Genomic DNA, 22196 nt, shown 5'->3' on the forward strand with positions numbered 1-22196 from the left:
CAACAATGATCCGTTTGATCAAGTAACTCTGTAATAACGGCTCTGTGGGTGTGATGTTTGTGTCTGTACTCAGAACGCAGAAAAATAAGCGTAAAAATTTGCAATTGTCGTCGCTAGAATCGCATAAATGTGAGTTAAATTGAAGAGTGGTTGGGACTGGACGTCGTGAATTAACTTCAGAAACTTTGGTAGCTGGCAAAGTTTAAAATGGATAGCCCGTGGTGCGTGTGCTGAAAAACTAACCCATAAAGTTATGGTGTGAGCGATTTAACAGGACATTGTACGTTTACCACTCATAGTGTTGAGAAAAAGTTTCATTAACTGAACGTGGCTGCTGATAATGTCAGCATCAACAGCTGCAGCCAGAGCATCCCAGCAGCGCGTCAAGCACAGCGGCTCCCCAACAGCCGCCTGCCCCTCCTGTAGCAACACCACGGTCCGGTTGCAGCCTATCCGCGCCACGGTGCCGTACCAGCTTTTGCGTGGAAATCAGCACAGCCCAACCCGCTCCGCTTCCTCCTCCTTCTCAGTAGCCGGGAGCAACACAGGACCGACGACGTCCCGTTGCTCCAGTCCCGCCAACCCGGGTGGAAGCGGCTCGGACGGCAGGCTGGTCCCCAGGCAGAGACTCTCACCGCCGGACAGCAGGAGCTCGCCAGAACGATCTCCCCATTCGCCTGTTTCCAAAGGTAATTGTGTCCTTTACAGTAAACGAAGTTATCTTTAACGCACACATTGGCGTTCAGATAGCTTGGTGCTAACTGATGCTAAGTGTCGTTCTGCCTGGGATGGAGCGACCGTCACGCCAAACTACCTTCAAAAATCTGACAACTGAATGGTTTCGGCGACGAATGAACACGATACGTGCATTTAAAAATGAGAACAAATAATTTTTCCTAACCGCTAAACGCTACTCTTGTGTTCGGCGTGTGTACGGTCCACAATCCAACATTAAACTTAAATATAATCTTAACTTTAATAATTGTCCCCACCATTCGCCATCAGGCGCCACGTTGTGTTTTGGTGAGAGAAGCTATTGGAAATGATAGGCGAAGCAGCTCAAAATTTTACATTTTAATTCAGATGAAGACTGTTTTGTAAATTACATATAGACCGAATTGTAAAGCGGGCTGTCATTCGGACACAGGTGGTGACATTTTGTTAAAGCCTATGTAACTTTACCAGTAAGTCAGCGCACCTTAAAATGTCAAGTTTTTTATAGCATATTTCAATGTAGCGAGCCGTTCTCTGTAACTACGAATGAACTAACGTTACCCTTTTCGGTGCGAGAGGCTAGGCTAGTTGGCTAGCTTTCTAATTGGGTCATAATACGTTAGAGACCCGATGTTTAACGCTAACAGCATCTAACTTGGAGTGATATATATCTTTAATAGCTGTATTTCCACAGTAGGTCCCACTACCATGATACAATATCTATCACAATATCAGTAATAACGTTAGTATTTTAGCACAACATAGCTTTGCCTGTTTTGGTGTAACGTTATTATTCTAGTGTGCTAGAATGGCGATTTAATTGGAGTAATTTGATATTAGCTAATGCAGTTGTTATTACATTACAGTGGCATTATCTTTGCAATGATGAGGTAAACATGTCAGTATATATATGCTAGTGTAGTGATGATGCAGCTACTCTGTCGAAGATAAGCAGGGCTCACTGATCTACACCAGAGGGACGATAAGACAGATTTTCAGAATCGGCTGTGAACACTGACAGCTTATTATTAATTCGTTACAGTGAGGTTGTTTACCATCAATGAAACGGAAAAAATGATGGCGTCAGCTGGTAGGTCTATGGCTCCTATGGCAACATTGGGGCCTAGCAGTCTGAGACATAAACAGAGCCCTCTGGGCAAGCAGGCCAGCGTCTGTAACTACATGCACATAAAAATACTATTAGGCAAACATGAACAAACTTGAATATATATCTGTCTACAATGAGGAATACAATGTCCTTACAAATACACTAAAATATCTCTGTGTTTTTGAAATCCAGCTTGTGTCATGGCTACAACATGGTCACTGCATATTTTAGTGAAGAGCTGCTAACTCTAATGTTTTACGTAGGTTCAGGGTTATGCTATTACAGGCTATGAAATACACTTGACTTAGCATCTTTCCACTCTTAGATATCATAGCTGGTGGGAGTGGCGTGTACAGGGCATTTTGATCGGGGTGGCCAAAGGTAGGCAAGCCAGGGTGGCACTGAGCATGTTTTGGACCCCCGCCAGCAACAAATAAACATGCACAGAGATAGCTAACTTTCATTTTGATGGCCCTTTGCCCACAGCCTGACATTATGTAACATGTAGATGCCTATGAAGATAGATACACTGGCATTGCTTCTGCGTTTTATTGTCATGTTCATGCTACAATGGAAATTTCAGACTATTTAGGTCATAAGTAACTTCACATATGTTAAACATGTTTCAGTCTGTACAACATTTAAAGCTGCAATAATCAGTATTTTTTATATTTATAACTGATCAAATGACTATGTGTAATGTGAAAGGTGTCCCTCATAGTGATGAACCCACAGAGAATTATTATCATCAATGCTGCAGTTCCTCTCAGCTCTTTGGAGCATTTTTGCATCTTTTCACTATTATCTTTTGTGATAAACCCACTGTACACTACCAGCACAATCCCAAAAAGCAGACAGACAAAGTTAGTGACCATCTGGTGAACACAGGGAAGCATTTAGCAGCTAAAGAACCAGAAATTTGAAGGAGAGTTAATATTGGGGTTGGGTATCGTTTCAATTTTAGCGATTCTGATTCCCATTCTACTCATCGAATCCGGTTCTTATGAAATCTTGGATCTGATTCCAACCCCATCACTACAAATCTTGTCAGCGCTCTGTGACCTTCATCCACTTCCTCCTTGCTCATCTTCCCCTTCATGGCTGAAGTGAAAGGAGTCTCTGTACTAGAGGGGCGTCTCTGGGGACTTGTCTCTAAGAAAAAAAAAAAATTGAATTGTTTGTAGACATCATTGGTTTCCCTTCAGTATAAAAGGTGAATGTCAGCTCACCTGTGTTTTGTGACTGTTAGTGTTAGCTGTATCTGGGGCGTCATTGTAGCTGGGAGAGCGCGACACATTGGACACGGTGCGTTCCTTCACATTCACGCCGTGTTGAAGTAAACGCTCGTCATGTTGGAGCTGCTTCCTCCCTCGCACCAAACCTCCTTATTGCAGGTGTTGCATTTTGCTGTGTGGTCCTCTTTCTTTCCTGCGGTTCGCCATGGTCCGGGAATGGAAACAGAAGGACTCTCTTCTTCATGCTTTGTTGACGTACTGCGTAACAAATGATGTGACGTTAGGTCAGGTAGCAGGTCCGGGCAGATAAGGGACACTTTTATGTACTGAAATATACAGAAAGTTAGGAACCAATAAGGAGACCCGTAATGCACATTTCTTAACGAATCCACCGTTCTTGGAAATTTGATAACAGTTCCAACCTGGAACAGGCTCTCGAGACCCAACCATAGTTTGCTAACATGTTAGCTCAAACAACTTTATAAGGTGGTAATATGTCAGCAAATGTTGTTACAGCTTCATTTTCTGCCTTCAAGTGGCTAAAAAGTCAGACTTTGATCAAAAAACTCTTCACACCAATACACACAACATTGTCTTTTCAACTTACACAGGAGCTGAACTTATTTACGATTCTGGCCACGAAATGTAAACACAGTATAAATGATTTACAATGAATATGTAGATCAGATACAGGATGTAAGGCACTAAGGGAAACTGTGACGGAAAGCTATTGAAGAGTGTATGCAAGTTTTCACTCCAGCCAAAGACCATAGCAGTTGATTGTGATTTCACTAATTAGCACTCCTACAGCTAAAGAGGAACTAATCAGGCAAAGTAGCTGCTGTAGTGTTGCTTGGGGTAATGGCTTGCATTCACTTGGCCTTTTTCCCAAAGTCAAACTGTCACCCGATTGATCTGAAGCTGAAACACACATCATAGAATCATTGCCCTTTTTTTTACTGTGATTTCAGTATCTTCAGTGTCTATTAAGGTTGAACATGTATAAATCATATCAAAAACACAGTTCTTGTTACAAAGTTCCTCCAAACAGACCCATCCTCACAATCTTCACTTTTAGATGTTTTTTTTGGAAGTAGAAATCAGTTTGACACAGAAAATGATTCTTTGTGTGATGGGGGAGGCCCTGCCTACCCTAAATGTAAAACTGAATACTGATATTTTTATATAAAGCAACAGTTAGAGATTAGTGAAAGACCGATTAATGGGTGGACCCATAGCTGCACTTACATCTTCCTAAAATCTAATCTTAAATCATTACTGGCTAGCGTTAAATATATATTGTATTGAATAATATGAATCTAAACAACATTTCTTTGTTTTAATATATTCATTATATATCGGCCATTGAAAAACCCACATCGGTTGACCACTAGTATAGATAGTAGCTTAATGTTACAAACGTACAAAACAGACACTGTGTTGTAGCATTCTATTTTACTCCAATTTAAACTAAGGAAGAATTTAAATGTTAACCACCTTTGCTCAGCTCCTGCAAAGCCCTGTTCACACCAGAAAGTGGAACAGAGAAATGAATCCACGCCTCTTAATACAATAGGCTGCGCTAGAAGCTTGGTGACATAGTGAATGCTCATAGAGCTAGTGAGCGAACTACTGTAGCCGGCAAGCTAACATATTAGGGCCAATTTATACTTCTGCAACGAGTCTACGACATCATGAGCATTTATACTTGTGCGTTAGTGTCTGCATCGTTCTGCAAGTACACCGCCAAAACACTAGTTGTCGGTGGGGTTTCTGTTGAGTTTCTTCTTCTTTGTTGGTGTAGGCTACTACAAATAATGGCCACTGAAACTGAGCGGATCATGTTGGATTTAGAACTGATCGATGTTGAACAGCAGTTACTTTTAGTGAAATTACTAAAACGCAGAAACATTGCTGTTTTGCTGTTTTGAATGCTATGACCAGCCTTCATCTTGGCTAACGCTAGCTTTATGTGTTCCACTGTCATAACCGAGGAGGAAGAAAGAAGATTTTTGTGCTTTAACTCAGCCCACCTTACCTACCTTACCACCTAAACCTCTCACTGCAATTTATTCTGTAGGGGTTAGAAAATAAGAGAAAGACAGTGTGACATATTCTGTACATGAGATGCAAAACCTGTATAATGGTCCTTTTAAGTAGAACCTTCTGAATAATGGATGAGTCCCTGGTGGGAGTGTCTCTCTGCGGTTTGAGATGGTCTGACGATGGTCTGATGATCTGACTCAAAGTCATGCTGAACGCCCTTGTCCCACAAAGGTTTTCAGAATCAGCCAAAGGTAAGAATGAACTCATAGAGTCCTGACAGGCTCTGAGCAATTCTGACTAACACAAATCTTACATACTGTGCTTGACCTTTGGCTCTACTGGTATCGTAAACGTATCATTACTAGATTTGCCTCCACGCCCACCAATGGTGGAAGAAGTACTCAGATCTTTTACTTTGTAGTAATACCATATATAGAAATACTCTGTTAAGCAAAAGTCCCGCATGAAATTACAAAAGTATTAGCATCAAATATACTTAAAGTACCAAAAGTACTACTAAGAAGAATAATAGATATCACAGGATTATAATTAGTGATGATCACCTTAATGTTACAGCTGGTAAAGATGGGGCTAATTTAAATTACTTTAGTTACTGCTTTGCAGCTTAACCTATAATAATACATCATCAAGTTAATTTATGTTTTCTATTTATCAAAACCTTCAAAGAAACTAGTAATAACTAAAGCTCTTAAATAAATGTAAAATATTTGCCTCCAAAACGTAGTGGAGTAAAAATATAAAATAGCATAAAGTGGAAATACTCAAGTAAAGTACAAGTACCTCAACAGTAGTTAAGTAAATGCTCTGTATTTGTATAGCGCCATTCTAGACTTCTGGCCAGCGCTTTTACACTACATCGCATTCACACACATTCATACACCATTGGACCAGCCATCAGGGGCAATTCTGGGTTCAGTATCTTGCCCAAGGACACTTTGACATGCAGCCCGAAGGAGCCAGCGATTGGACCACCGATCTTCTGATTAGCTGGCAACCCTGTACTGTAATGCCACTGTACTGTATTCAATCTAATGTAATGTGGTTAGTTTCATTCCACCACTGACAACCACAGGGTTTTATTTTGCTCATTTAAAGGTTACAACTATTTGGCAATTCCCTGTTTCCTAACAAACCTGTATGACCTGTAACTGTGTGCCGGGCTTGGAGGAGTGGTGCAGCTGCGGTTGTGTTTATACCACGCTGCAGTGCTCAATTTGACTCATATTCCAAACGCAGTGTAATTTTGTGGCTTTAGTTGGCAGAGATACATGCATAAACAGACCTCTTCAAAATCCCAAATCACCTTTCATATATGTTGGATTTGGCCCCTTTAAATTGGCTGCATGTTTTAAGCTATGCTAGCGGCATGGCTTTTTGGATAGTTCGGAAGCCTTGAGTTTGGCATTTTGGCCGATGCCATCTTGGTTTTTTGGAACCAGAAGTGACCATATTTAGATGAGAGAGTGGAGCGGGGGAGGATATGCATGCCCTCATCTGACTGGTTGCCGTGGTAGCAACTTGTCAATCACCAGGTAGCAATGCCTTAAAGCCTTCCCTGCTTTATTGTCTGTTTTCCTCTAAATGGGACCATCACTTGCTAAATGATCATCATGCTGTGTTGAGAGACTTGAATCTAGCGACTGAGATCATAAACACATTATCAAAGTGTTTACTTAGGGAATAAATGATCTAAGAGAGACTCTATCGGACTTCTTTTTACAACCATTGGAGACGCCCCCTGCTGGCTGTTAGAAAGAGTGCAAGTGAAAGCCACTTCTGTATTGGTGTCTCTTTTCAGACCTGGAGGTTACACCTGTCAGTCGGTAGGTCTTATCCAGAAACTAACTTTTAACTAACTCACTTTTATCCAGAAACTAACTTTTAACTAACTCACTTTTATCCAGAAACTAAGGTGGCAAATATTCTTAACCTTTTATCTGCTCAACATCAGCATGACATCATTGTGCTCATGTTAGCATGCTAAAATGAATGTTTAGCTCAAAGCTTTGTTGTGCTTAATGCTGCATGGACACAGAGAGAAAGTAGTAGGCAGTCTCTGGCCTCACGACGCTGTAGGTCTGTGGGTGTGTTGCATTGAGCACGTAAATTATACTCTCTCACTGGACTGCTGTTTTCTGACATAGTCACCCCATTACACATGAGGAAGTCATTCATTTCCTGTTGCTAGAGTACAGAACAGCCTTGTTTACTGCCCTTTTTTTTAAACATTGCACTCCATGTTGTGAAACTGATTTACTACAGCTAAGACATCTGAGTGGGCAAGACTGATTGCATTTAAGCCTTTCTCAGTTTTCCCCTGTAGTGCTGCTGCCCCTTTAAATCTCTGCAGCTCAGCAGGCTGCGCCGGGCTGCAGCGTAAGGTCCTATTCACAGTGAATAACAACCTATCACTGTCCCAGCTTTGGAGTCCGTATGTGTGAAGATCTGCAAGTACAGCCTTACTGAGTCAATAGCATTGCTGTAGACTCTTGGTCTTGTTTTCTGTGATGTCAAGAGAAATATTACAGCATTTCTTTCAGTTTTGTCTCAGTGGTGGCACCTCACTGAACTCACCCTCTTCTTCTTCCTTAAATGATTCATTGAGGCGGGGGGGCTGTGGCTCAGGAGGTAGAGCGGGTAGCCCGCTTATCGGAAGGTTGGTGGTTCAATCCCTGGCTCCTCCAGGCTGCATGTCAAAGTGTCCTTGAGCAAGATACTGAACCCCAAATTGCCTCTGGTGGCTGTTCCGCCTGTGTGTGAATGTTAGTTTCTGTTTGAGCACTTAGGCTCAATGGCGGCTCAATGAATGGTGAATGTAGTGTCGAAAAGACTAGAAAGGTGCTATACAAGTATGGAACATTTTACATAATTCTTCCTAATCAATACTTCAGTGTCTGTTTTTTCGCTGATGATACAATTATATGCTCAGGCCCTGATTTGTCTGGAGTCTACATTTGATGCTTTCCAATTATCACTCCTAAATCACACACTAGTTTTAAATTCAGAAAACGCCAAGTACAGGACATGTTATTCCCCACCTCCGCCAGTGACTTTGACTATCCTGCCATTAAAACTTTAATTGGCACCCATGTTACTCTCGCTGAGTCCTCCAAATGCACAGGATTTTGGCTTGACTGCATACGTTCTTTCAAGATTCATATTCAGCATTTAGCTCAAAAATAAAAAATAAATACATCTATAAAACCATTGTGCAGTCAACCTTCATGTCCGTCCTTGACTTTGAGATATTCTGTATTGTCATGCTGCACCATCAACACTTCAGCAGTTACATCCTGTGTACTCAGAGTTTCCCACAGAATGATAGTGTAACTGTGGCGGCAGCCGGGGGGGGGGGTTCCGTACATGCTTGCTAATAACTTCTTTAAGCTGGGTCTCCGACATTGACAGCTTTGTGTTGGACAGATTTGTGCAGCTGTGAGGGAGAAAGAGAGAGGGACGGGTGAGGGGATGTGCTGCACGAATGCGCTACAGCTCTCTGCAATCAAATACGATTTTACATAGGCCGAACATCAATCTGTGGCGGTCAGTGTTGATATTGTGGTGGGCCGCCACAAGTAAATGAACGTATGGGAAACACTGGTACTGAATCTCTGTACATTAGGCTCTATCACAAATGACACATTTCATGCTCATCATTGTTCTCTGTATAACACGGATGGATAGACTTCATTACTGTCAAGAAGAAATGTTATTCATCTATAAAGCTCTGCTGTTGATTCTATTCTCTCATTTGTTTAAATCTTGTAACTACAGTTCACGATCCAGTAACTGCTTAACCTTAGAGCTCCCTCATATACGCACTAATCTGGACACTTGGCAGAACCGGTTTCAGGTACTATGCTCCTTTTAAAAGGCTTGTTGTGTTTGCTGATTGTTTCCTTGTGAATGTTGTTGTTCTCACATACCTCCTGGAAAGGAGATCATAATCTCAACAAGACAAAATGAATAAAATGAGGTAGATAGTCATAATGAAAACACATTATATTAGTGGCTATAGTTGCACATGTTGGGCTATCATTACAAACAGACAGGGATTTCAGTGTATCCTGAAACATACATTCAATAAGAGAAGCAGCGTAGCATAAACAGAATAGTTATGTTTATGTATATAATAACATTTCAGTTGTGGTACATTGTGTGGCTTCATGAAGGCAAACGTTTTTGTTTCTCAGCTTCTGTCCTTGTGGTCAGTTTCATCTGTGTGCACATTTTAAAGGGGATAATAGGAGCTCATGTATTGGTCACACCCACGCGAGGATGCCCCAGGTGTGTGTACTTGCGCTCAGTTTCAGGTCAGTAGCAGAGTCTGCAGCCACACTGGTGACCCTGTGAGGTTGTATCTGTCTACATTTACATCTACACCTTTCGTGCACAGTTTAGGACATGCCTGGGTTTTCCCCAGTAGACTTACAGCAGCATACTTTCTGTAGCATTGTTTCCTGTCTGAACCTTTTGGTCTAAACTGTTCGGCTGCAACTGGGGTGGTCCTGCACAGCTGTAGGTTGATCATAGAACATCCTAAGTGTTATTACCTTTTTTTGCATATTGCAGAACTTAGCAACGTAGCAGCTGAGGCTGACAGGCGTACTTGTTGTGCAGTGTTTTGTTATGATGCTTGACTACAATGATTACAAGATGTAAAACAAAGGTTATGACTTTCAAAGCTCAACAGTGCAAGTGCCTCCCCAGCTGCTAATAGTTCAAAACATATTGGGAGCACCGGGAGAAATCCCAATGGGCAGCTTGAGCAGCCCATTATACATAAAATCATGTGACTTATGTAACATACTTAAGGTCCGGTACGCCTGTCGTTGGACTAGTGTGTCGTTTTGGGAAACAGTTATATGTGTCGTTGACAGTCGACCTATTTTGTGGTTTAGGTAGGAGGACATGTTGGTTAGAGTTCAGAAATGTGTTCTTATTTAGTTCTGACCTGTGATCACACATGTTTCTGCAAGGTTATAATGGTGACTACACGACACAGTGATAGATGTCAAAAATAACCTGCAGATGACTGTGCTGCAAATGAAGTTATTGTGCATCATCTTACAAAAATCTTTAAATCATTTGCTGTCTCAGTATGTGGCATATCGTCCCAGGACTACAGTATAGTAAGATCTACAGTAATCGAGTGATTGTTGCCTGTACATCCATGGCAGTGTAAACAGGAACTGCTAAAGCATCTAATGCAGCTTGACTTTTTAGATATTTACCAAATAAGAGTAACTGTTTTTCCTACAGCTCAAAAAATTCAAGTAAAACAAAGCCTCCGGTTTTACACAGCCATCATTGAGAGCATACTCACCATCCCTAACAGATTAGTACGGCAGCACTGTCAGTCACACAGTGCCAAAATTCTAATCAATGAATGAATAGAGCCTAATGAGTGAATATCTGCCTGGTTTACTACAGGAGTATAAACCCAAAATAAAAAACTCTTGTGTTCTGAATGGCTTTGGGGTTGATCAGGGCTATGCTATGCTAACATGTTTAATAGAACAACCGATAACTGGAATCAAGTAGGGCTGAATGATTATGGAAAATATTCTAATTGTGATTTTTTTTAACCAATATTGCGATTTAATATGCAAGTAATTTTTAAGCTCTTTACCTTCTGTATTATTCAAAATGGACAAGCAGTAAATCAGTGTGTAGTATAATCAACACAATATTAGATAGATATAACATAGACTGTTCTTTCTTGTGGGTCAGGCCGGTGTTATGATGAATTAGGTAGAATTATTTTTATTGTGAGCAATGGTGGAGAAGATATCAAATAATAATAATATGAGAAAGATAATTTGAGTCAAGTCATGGCATTAAATAATATGATATGATATCATCAGGTCGGCCTACCTACAGACCACAAGAAAAACCAAGTTCACCACAGTGTGTTATACAGTAAGCGCTCAATACAAAACCCAGATCAACCACTAATTAATGAGTCCTTATCTCAGTTCAAATCTCCCAGGAGTCCATCTTTCTGTATCCCAGTAAGCAAACAAAAATACTTGTCGCCACAATACGCTTACCGTACTACACGTGTCTTTCTGTTGTGCATTTTTCCTGTCCGTCAAAGCGGCGGATAGCCCGACGATTTCATTCCCTGTGTCACACTAAAGTTTATGTAGTGTCAGCTTCTGTCAAGCTTAAGGCCAGTGTACAACAAGAAGGCAAGGTACAGCGTAACGACTGCTTTCCTCTTGGGTATCATGTGACTAGGGCTGCAGCTAACGATGATTTTAGTATTCGAAGCTTCCATAGATTATTTCAACGATTCATCGATGCTTCGTTTAAAAAGTACTTTTGCTTAACAGCGGTGTGGTGTTCACACTACTTGAGTGATCGGTGACAGGACGGTAACATTACAGAGTTGTTGTTTTCTTTAGCTTGAAATAATCCCAGACTTTGGACACTTTCTTTTTTGTCTCTCCTGTTTTCTCTCTCTTCCTCCACTTTGCAAACAGCGACATAATTACATCGCGTTTACGCTGTGAACACGACGTGCGACAGTAATAAATGTCTGTGCAAAACACTGTTCTGTATAGTTACATGGATTAAACGAAGCATCGATGCAAAGAATTTGTGTCTGAAGCATTTTATGAATCGATTTTATCGATTTAATCGATGAATCATTTCAGCCCTACATGTGACCAGAGTGTAATCGCAGCCTTAGCCGATTAGAAAATCTCGTTTTAATACATCGCGATAATATTGCAATTTATCGTTCAGCCCTAGAATCAAGTAACAGACACATATTTTCAGGTCTTACCAGGTAGTTCAACTTCCTTGCTTAATTTTCTCCCAAGAAGTCTCCTGTTTTGACCAGTCTCTGTATAAAGTGAGAGTGAAGATAAATCCACGTTTTAATTCAAAAAAAGTATTAAAAAAAATCAACAATTAACTCTTGAGTTCCTGCCGCTGGTCAGTGACTGGATCAGAGCAGAATCCTGGTGTTTATTCGTCAGAAGTCTATTCGAGTATTTCCATTGACTTAGTATGTAATCAGGCAGCTTTCACTTCGTTTTCTGTGTGAAGACACAGTAAGAATGTCCCATCAACATTGTTTTAAATCCCTGGAACACCGAGTCTTTTATCCGTTAATGAATGGATATTTAACAACTACTGAAAATGCGTTGACGGCAAAAAAAGTTTTGCCTTGAACTTTTTTTCCCCCCACAAAAACAAGCCCAGCTTATTCTGAAAATAACAACATATGGTTTAACCAGCTAAGACATGCAGTGACTATGCCAAAACCTTTAAAGAAATAGCAATGAAATCTGGGCAAAGAACCGATAGTTCACAGGGTAGAATGAGAGGTATAATTAAATGTTATCACATACATTTTCAGTCAACACTGTCAAATATTGCACATGTCTATGGCCTGTACAGAAAAGACAAATTCTTTGGAATGCCAAAAACCACTGAGATTATCTTGCTCTTCAGTGGTGCAATGACAGCTGCATACTGTAGCTGTCATTGCACACTGGGGTCATGTAAGCACACATCAAATGGGGAAATGGGCAGGAAGTAGCAGGCCAGTTTATGTTTGAGCTTGAGTTTATCTGAGACAGCAGGGTCACAATCACGATTAGTAATTCTCTATCCAAATTTGGTATGTACTGTAGAACCAACAACATGCTGACATGCTGTGTAGCCAGTAGTTATACATTTCTATGTTCTGTTAAGTCTAAAAGTAAAGTTGTGGCTGGTTGAATTGGGCAGGTCTTGGAATACATTAAAGAGTGACCCATATGTCCACATAGTTTACGTATGGTAGCTTTTCTGATAGGGTTTAGTTAATATTACAAAGGCTACGGTCTAGACGTGCTCTATGAAAAGTGCAGTGAAAGCTGAATTTAATGAATTGGTGCTATATAAATAAAAATAAATGGAATTGAATTATTTGACTAATACCTGCATTAGTTTTAAAGCTGGTAGTTGGAATTAAAGGAGAGTTCAAGTGTATTGCAGTTGGGAAATGAAAATTCTTGGTCGAATCCGAAACCGAATATAATGAAAAAAATTACAAGTACATTCATATTTTTACCATTGCATTAATTAAACAGTCAAAATGTGCTTTTTACTCTGTTTCCCACAGGATGTGGAGAGACTATGGTGGGTGGGTCCGAGGTAAAGTAAATTACATGTGTCCATTTACTTTTAATGTACACATGTAATAATTTTTATACTCTAACCTGCTTGTCAGCTCACACTGGTCTGTTTCAGTAGATTTACCATAAAGGCTTGAATACGTGTGCACTCCAAATGTAGGTACGGCTAGCTTAATCGCCTTCTCACAAATGAGTGACAGAAACACTCAAAGCTGCTCAGACCGTTTGTTGCCTTTTTTAAGAAGTCAGCCACAGATGGAGTGGATGTGCTGGGAGACAGTTCAGCAGAACAGTGTCTGCAAATGGCAAATTTTCTGTCTTTCTCAGACACTTTAAAATGCTCCCACACTGCTGGCATGTCAACATAATTGTTCGCTAAAATTTATTCAGTCTTTTTACATATTAGGCACAATGAACACTGAATGTGGTATTGTTGCTATTTTAATTTCATTGCAACATTCGGTGCATCCCTAAATTTAGTTGAGTTTGTTTGCCTTAGGTGAGGTTTGCTTGAAGACGTTTTCCTCTCATGCAAAAGGCAACCAAATCCTGTTGACTTTGATTCACCCCACTGTGCCGTAACCACACGTGTGTCCCTACAGCCTATGTAATCAGGGATAATTTACACCTTGGATACAAGGTGAAAGGAATTAACCGCCTGCTGCCAGCAATACCAATAGGGCCTTATGAAACCTGTTTTATTTGTTCTCAGATTCTTTTTCATGTGTGTGCGTGCATGCCTGCGTGTGTGCGCAGGAGGTGCTAAGCCCCAATCTCGGTGAAACACAGAGCGTAAATGACACCAAAACACAACAGTATAGTTTTTTTCTGTTCATTTGCCCAAAATGCTGTTAAAAAATGGTTAATATATAATAAAAAAAAATTTAATACTAGGGAAAACATTTTGGCACATTCCACAGTATTTTGGATTTTCCACATAGGGAGACCTATGTGGAATCACTGCACTGGGAGATCCCCAGTAAAGATTCAAATCAGTGAACGCTTTTATTACAACTGTCTCAAGTCATAACTCTGACCTCTTTGAACTTTTAGTGCCACTTAGAAAGAACAACTGCTCTGTAACATATCCATAAATGTAAATGAGGGAAAAATATTTTTTCTAGCCTCAGATACTCAGCCTGTTCCTTATGGCGGTTTATTTGCTTAGTTGATTTAACCAATATCATGTCTATGGTGGCCAGGGTGCGATGTGCTGCATAGTTTTAGTAGATTAACTGAAGTACTGGTCTAGTAAAGTCCTGAAGAGGGGCTACTAGAAGAAAGACAGCGTGACCAAAAAAAAGGAAGAGAGATTTTCTTCCTGCGATACAACTCTTTGGTACCTTGTTGAGCTGCTTAACATATTTGGAAGATCATGAGCAAGTCTAATTTAGTCTCTTGACTGTACCTGTAATCCTGGAGGTTTATAGCAAGTCACCCAGCCCTCTACCTTGTTAAATAGGATTCTCTGTTGTTGGACCAGAAGCCAAGAAGATTACAACAAGAACATTGGCCGCATGATGTATTGTGTGAGCACGCATAGGATTGGTAGATGTGGCCGTTATTTGCCATCAGAGTGCAACAATGAGCCTATTATAAAACATTGTCCACAGACAATGCGGTCTGTGACTGGAACTGTACTTGTGTTTATTTTGACAGAAGAGTTGGGCAATTGTTGGAGCTTAATGAATGCCGACCCGGGTGTCATAAACTTTGCTTCTAGAAACATTTAGTCATATTTAAAAAATGTAATTCTAATCCTGGCCCTGCGATGGACTGGCGACCTGTCCAGGGTGTACGCCTTTCGCCCCAGTGTAAGCTGGGATTGGCTCCAGCACCCCCCCGCAACCCTGTACACAGGATAAGCGGTTGACGAAGGATGGATGCAATTCTTATCCTGCTCTGAATGTATTCCTTTTTTAAATAATGTGTTTTCTTTAAAAAGAACCAATAATTGGAGCCAGATCTATGATATGGGCAATAGAGACCCCTGAGCGTGAAAGGGCCTATGCGATGGGAGAAAAAATGGATGATTTGCTGTAAGTGATGCGTGGATTGGAAGCCCTTTACACTTTGTCACCTTCACCCTTTCACACACATTCACACACTGAGGCAGATGCTAAGTTGCCAACTGCATCCACACACACTGATGGAACAGACGTTGGAAGCAATTTGGTGTCCAGTATCTTGCCCAAGGACACTGCCCCCATGATTAGAGGCTGCTGTCAGTAATTTTAAAGAAATGTCACAGCAAATGTCATGTGACATTTAAGCAGCAAAACTAAAATCTGTAGTTATAAATTTGACAGGAGAGAGGAAACTCCAGAATTTGGCTTTTTCTGATGGAGCTCAGGATCAAACAGGAGGACGGCTGCTTTACTCCAAACAGCTTCACTGTTTGAAGCTGGACTGTGTAAGAGACCTTTTGGATGTGTAGAAGAACGCAGAACATTAATTAACATTAGATCCTGACCGATCCTGTCCTGAAAACCAAGCCAAAAAACCCTCCTATATGAAAAGTGCAATGAGATAACATTTTTGTTGAAGGACTCAAAGGGTACTAGAGCAACAGATCTATTCTCTTTAACAGTGGCTAATCAGATGTGGACATTTAATGAACATTTAACATTCTTTTTACATGATCGCTACTGTGTGTACGCTCTCAGGGTGTAAATATTACTGCTACTTACTCTGAGATACACACAATACTGTACAGACAGATGCATTGTCTGTGAAAACACAAGCCTGTACGGATATAATGGTACGCAAAAGTCACGGCTCGGGATGTACCTCAGTTTTAGGGTCACAGTTCTGTACGTTTTTGGTACAGCAGGGAAAACACACAAAAAAATATTGGTCAATTTAGGAAAAAAAAAATAACACAAATGCCAGTAATGCTCCATCGTAAGACTGATCTGCTGATGATAATTCGTGAACAATGACAGCTCACCACCACAGAGTGTTGAAGCCGGTGGAGAGGGGCCTTGGCTTACAGAGCGTTCGACTTTACTCGCAAGCTAGTGCTATCTCTGTCTGTGGTCAGTTCACAGTGGGTTCATCAGAGCTTTTCCACAGGTAATCAGAATAATTATGTAAAAATGATTATTCTGCAAATCATATGGCGGTCAAAATAATCACTATTAGATGTTTTTTTCAAAATTGTTCAGCCCTAGTGTAGATTGAGGTGATAATTCTATTATATTCTATTATTACATTGAGCTAATGTTGCTCTCTCTCTGTCTTCTCTTTTTATCTGTGCAGTTGAAAGGGCAAACTCCCAGCAGGTGCGGAGCTCAGGGGCCATTTGGTGGACTTCCTCCCTGGGCACTATCACTGGGCCCTACCTCACTGGGCAGTGGCCTTGTGACCCCCATGTGCGCTATCCATCTTGTATGAAAGATAAATCCACACAGGTAAGCACAACCCACTCCCCCCAAGCTTATTATAGTTTTTATTTTCATTCCATTTTGAGTTTTTGTTTTCAATTTCAGTTTAGCTTTAATTAGTTTTTAACGTTTGCTAGTTTAGTTTAGTTTTTTATTAGTTTCAGTGTTAGTTTTAGTCTTTGTCGCTGGATGATGCCAAACATCAAAATACAAGTGTAGGGGCCCAAACATTAAGCATATCAATGAGCCCATAAACGCACACTAGCTGACATCCAGTGAATATAATGACCAGCAGACACATTAACCCAGTGCTAGGGGAGCTCACAGTCATTGGGCAAAGGGCAAGTTTATCCCACACGCAGGATGAGCACTAAGCCAGACCATCAGAACAGAACAAAACAAGGAGAAGAAACCACCAAGACAGTGACTACCTGCAACCCGAACTAAACAAAACATATCTATACAGTTGCTGCATTCGTATTATTTTGTAAGTTGTCTAAGTTAGCCTAACGTTACATGGAGCTCTCCTCGTAACAACAGTCGCCACCTGCTACACTGCAGCCAGACGCCGCCCTGAACCTGGGCTCTCTTGACGGACACGCAGCGTGCCAGCTCTTCATGCGGAACCGCCGGTCTGGCGCATAGGTCCGGCCAGACCAACTGCCCCGCAAAGTCAGTTCCCCCGGCTTCATGTCCTCTCGAAATGTAGGCTTATTAGGTCCTATAAAATCAATCAATAAATAAATAAATGAAAACTAAGGACATTTTCTCTTTCATTTTAGTTAGTTTTGCAAACCTGCAATACAGTTTTAGTTAGTTATTGTCTTTTTGTAAAGCCTCGTTTTTATTTTTATTTCAGTTAATGACAATGTTTTTTCACATCTAGTGTTCGTTATTTCGTTCATCATCGTTAACGATAATAACCTTGACTCCCCCTTGTGCCTTCATGTGTCATGCTGTATCGACTCCCCTGCGGAGGTTACGTCATGTGGCATTTTGGTGAAATGTAGGCAGGGCTATTTCATTATTCCAATTCTGAATTGAGCAGTTGATGCAGTATGTGGCCGTTTATTGTAGGATACATGGACTTGACATCGGTACCATAATTAACTACCCAAACACGTGGTCTAGATCTCCTAATGCTTCTATTTAACTGGCTAACACTATTCAACTCTGATCATGCTTTTCAGTACGTGATCATGATATAGGGACCATATGAAATGGATATAATAAGCGTAGTAGAACATTTTAGTTCCCGCTATAGACGCTGGATTAAAGGAGTAAAATTGGCCTTATACAAATCAGGGATAATGTGGATGGCTAAATAAACCCTGATAGAGACCATCCAATAGGAGAAGCATCAGTGGATCCTGCTTGGAGGGAGACCTTGTCTCAGATTTTGAGTAGTTAATCTTAGGGCTGCACGATTAATCTAATCGCAATCGTGATGTCGTCATGTGCAATTACATAACCGCAAAAAGTGTGCGAGCTCATAAAACGGAAAAAGATTGTGTGATACTGTATTGTGTGACACTCTATTGTGTGCGCTGCGGTCTGCTCATTATCTCCGCCCACAATGGGCTCTCGCATGGGCCTCTAAAAACAGATAAGCATGAGCAGTGTGCGAGTAACCTTTAAGACAACAACCTACCGTAACCACCGTGACCATAAATGTCAACAATATTATTATTGACAAGTTAGTACTTTTGCATTAACAAATTAGAGACCGATGTAGAGCCTTTCGCTTGCACAACGATTTAATGAATAAAAAACCCCCACAGAAATGAAACAGCTGTAACTGGATTTAATATTCAACTGGTGGTAAAAAAAGTAGCCTATACTATTATATGAAATTCTAATGAATGTATATTTAATATATTATTGTTATACTAACAGTAAACTATTAACTAAACATTATACTCTTTATTTAATAAACTCATGTACAGTTCCTCCTCCAGGTTCTGGATAGAGACCAGTGTGCCAATCTGTTTTACAAATATTTATAAATATTGTTTATTGTTTAACTTTGTTGAGAAATACACATTTCAAAATGTCAGTATTTTATGCATTTTCCTTGATAATTAAAGAGGTGGTATTCTGCTTTTTGTCTTTTCCCCTCTCCTTTATTGAGTTATATCTCTTTTTTGTGCATGTAATAGGTTTGCAAAGTGAAAAAGCCCAAAGTCCAGCCCAAAGGGAGTTCCCATCTCCCACAGAAAGCTCTGCTCTGAACTGCTTGAAAACAGCTCGTTTGTAGTCCAGCCCTTCACTTCCTTTACTTGTGACATCACAATGAAAACGTGTCATAAAGCTTGCCGAGCAGCTAGCGGGGTCAGGCACACCCTCTAACCAAGCTAGTCTGAGCGGAGGCCCTTTGGCTCAACTCGCCTGTTTTGGTTTTTCTATTGTAGAAAAGTTGCACCTGTACCTGCTTCCAGGTACTTTTTTTCGTATCACCTCACCTCCGTCGAGGTTCCAAGCGAGCTGAGGGATACTAAAATGTAACGTGAAAACACGACAGACTGCTGATTGGTCAGAGAGAATATTCACTATTCACTGCATCATCATTGCTGCACCAGACAGAGGCCAGCAACAGAAAGTTTTATGTTTTACATGTATGGTAGCATTTTTCGGCACCAGCACCAGTTCAACGTTCAGTCCTAATGGTAAGATGTGGAACAATGATGTTGTGTGGTTGTGGACTTGTAAGTAACTTCTACCATCTGCTAGGTTACGGTCGCAGTCTGAAGGGGCTTTGATTTGGATCACACTACCTTGTTTCTTACGACCCGCCCTTCTCTGCTTCTGATTGGCTAGTAGTCCTTACCTGGGAACTGCGCATGTGCAACTCCCAACAAAGATTTTGTACAAGTAAGATGCATCACTCTGTAGCTCAAGAGCGGAGCGTACAACACAGGGTGAAAAGAGGAGCTGCAGCAATGTGCAGTATGAGAAAAATATGGTGTTTTGTGAAAATTAAACCATGCAATGCTGTTCTGGTACAACCCCTAATTAATTAATGAACCTGAAAATGAGCATAATACCACCTCTTTAAACAAGTAGACTCATAGTACCATTTGTTCCATTATAATCAAATTGCAATCGCAATTCGCAATATTGTCCACAATACTCGCAATATGACTTTTTCTCCAAGTCATGCAGCCCTAGTAAATCTTGTATCCAAAGAACGTAGAGGACATGTCAATAAGCTCAAGAACTCGGTTAACAGGATTACATAGGTAGAGTGATATCATCAGCATATAATGATATTTTGTGCTGCTTTACACCCCCCCCCATGATGTTTTACATTACACCACCCTGTGAAAGCAGGTTTTAATCCCCAAGAACATTAATATTAGTTTTAAATATACCTATTGAACACCTGTTTCGGACTTCTCGTCTCCCCACACTCACACACACCTACACCTCAGGTAAACACTCCGGCTTGCCCCGCCTGTCTCTGTCTCTCTCACTCCCTGTCTGCTCCACTTTCTCTTTCTTTTTTGCAGAGTTTTCCACCCATGATCCATTATCATGGCAGCAGGTGCAATGCATGCCGGCTTGTTAATGACGTAGACTGTCAAACAACCTGTTCACTGTTCATGCTTGTAAAATATCCACGGCGACTTGTAACATAATAGGATTAGTTTTTTACCAAGTGATGTCCATCCCAATGTTTCATTGTAGCCATCATCCGATGGAAATTTTGTAGACATCGCCCAGCCCTAGTGTGAACAGCCACTTTCATATGTGGTCCAAATCCAATACAGATCAGGTTTTTTGGTTTTAATATAACAGCCCTTGAAAGTGTGTAATATTTTCACTATTCGCCAAGATTCAAATTGACGTAAAAAGGAAACTTCCTGTTTCAACTTTTAACAACTCTAGTTTAGTGCCCTTTCACAGGGGCCAATGTGAAGCCAACCTGCGCTTTTTGTTCAAAATGTGGTCTCACATTTGATTCACATACAGCAGTGGACGGCAAGAGGCAGCCCATGGGCCAAATTAAAGCTATCAGTGCAAGACTCCGAGGAGGTGTTCTTACATCGATTACTCTTGGTGCTCAAACGCAGTCAAGATGGATGTATACGTGTATGTAGGCTATTTATGTAGCCTATATAAATAGCCTAATTGTAGCCTATATATTGATTTATTTTAATTAATATATTACCATATTTTAATATAGGCCTAAATATATGTTGGGTGTGTATCATGAATGAACTACAAATTTAATTTTGTTATGTAGCCTAGTGCTGTAAAATGACTAATAAACAACCTTGTACCTTTTCTCTAAACCTATGAAAGTGTCTCAGTCAAAATGTAATTCAATGTTTGTAACGCTGATATATTATTGTCACATATGTTGACATCCTTGGAGGTATACAGATGAAATAACCTTTAATTAAAAAACAGTAGACCTATAATGTAACACGGTAGTAAAAGCAGGGAACCTGAAGGCTATGCCTACAGAAGCTTAGAAACGAACAACAGAACAACCAGCTGACCAAGATGAAAGACAGAAAGGGGTCTATTAAAATGAATGAATTATCAGGATGATTCTTTTGTGGCTGTCCACCTCCACAGTTTGTCCAGTTAGAAAAATTAATGATGTTGGTAATCTGTCCAATCCAATGACACTGTCATAGTCTTTGTTCTTGTGACTTGTTTATTGTAGAAATGGAAATCTAGTATGAGCAGAGGTGTGTGTGTGTGTGTGTGTGTGTGTGTGTGTGTGTGTGTGTGTGTGTGTGTGTGTGTGTGTGTGTGTGTGTGTGTGTGTAAACAGAGACTGGGACTATGTTGTTTTCTTCATTTGTTGAAAAAGGTCTTATGTTGTGAGAGTACCCTGACAATCATCTTTGAAGTTTTAACCTTGTCCTTTGTAGATCCAATGTGAAATGTGTGAAAGGTGGTTCCATGAGCAGTGCCTTGCTATGGACACCAGAGACCTGAAGAAAGCGAGAAAATCAAAGTGGAATTGCTCTGTGTGCCTGTAATACATCTGAGCATCCCACCAATAAAGCTTGTATGGACAAGGAAGTAATGGTGAAATGATCCAAGATACACACATATGCACATTCTGAACAATTACATATTTTTTTGTAATATATACACATAGCCTACTTTTATTTTATAAAGATGTTTAATATTTTGTCTATACACATACATGTGTATATATATCTGGAAAATAATGTGGTGTATCTGTGTTTGTCATTTAGAAAATGGACATGAGACTGCTGACTGTTATTCTCTGGTGGTCAGGGTCTCCCTGAGGTGGTCTGCTGTCACTGTGAAGTGAAATGAGTCAGTGGAAACAGGAAGTCTCCTTTTTACGTCAATTTGAATCTTGGCAAATAGTGAAAATATTACACACTTTCAAGGGCTGTAACTTTAAAAACCTACATCAGATTGCTCTGATATTGACAGAGGGTCTCCCTGAGGTGGTCTGCTGTCACTGTGAAGTGAAATGAGTCAGTGGAAACAGGACGTTTTCTTTTAACATCCATCTGAAATCAGCAAATTCAGTAAAAGATTAGACATTTTCAAGGGC

General features: G+C 40.5%; 1 protein-coding gene across 4 annotated transcripts in view; it reads left to right on the top strand.

Moving 5' to 3' along the window:
- The first annotated feature begins 11 nt into the window (after positions 1–11).
- The window catches only part of glcci1a (glucocorticoid induced 1a), a 48103-nt gene continuing 25918 nt past the window's right edge, over positions 12–22196 (top strand). For 2 of the 4 annotated variants that reach the window (XM_038724712.1, XM_038724715.1), the window contains exons 1-2: positions 14–689; positions 16521–16672. In XM_038724712.1, the coding sequence (XP_038580640.1) occupies positions 341–689; positions 16521–16672 (501 nt within the window). In that variant the 5' untranslated portion in view covers positions 14–340. Of the gene's footprint in view, positions 690–16520; positions 16673–22196 lie in introns of all 4 variants that reach the window. The other 2 variants (XM_038724714.1, XM_038724713.1) reach the window with 2 other exon arrangements.

The sequence above is a fragment of the Micropterus salmoides genome, unplaced genomic scaffold (genome assembly GCF_014851395.1).
Source record: "Micropterus salmoides isolate LMB-PRFRI ecotype aquatic unplaced genomic scaffold, ASM1485139v1 Ms_hic_scaffold_17, whole genome shotgun sequence".
Classification (NCBI taxonomy): domain Eukaryota; kingdom Metazoa; phylum Chordata; class Actinopteri; order Centrarchiformes; family Centrarchidae; genus Micropterus; species Micropterus salmoides.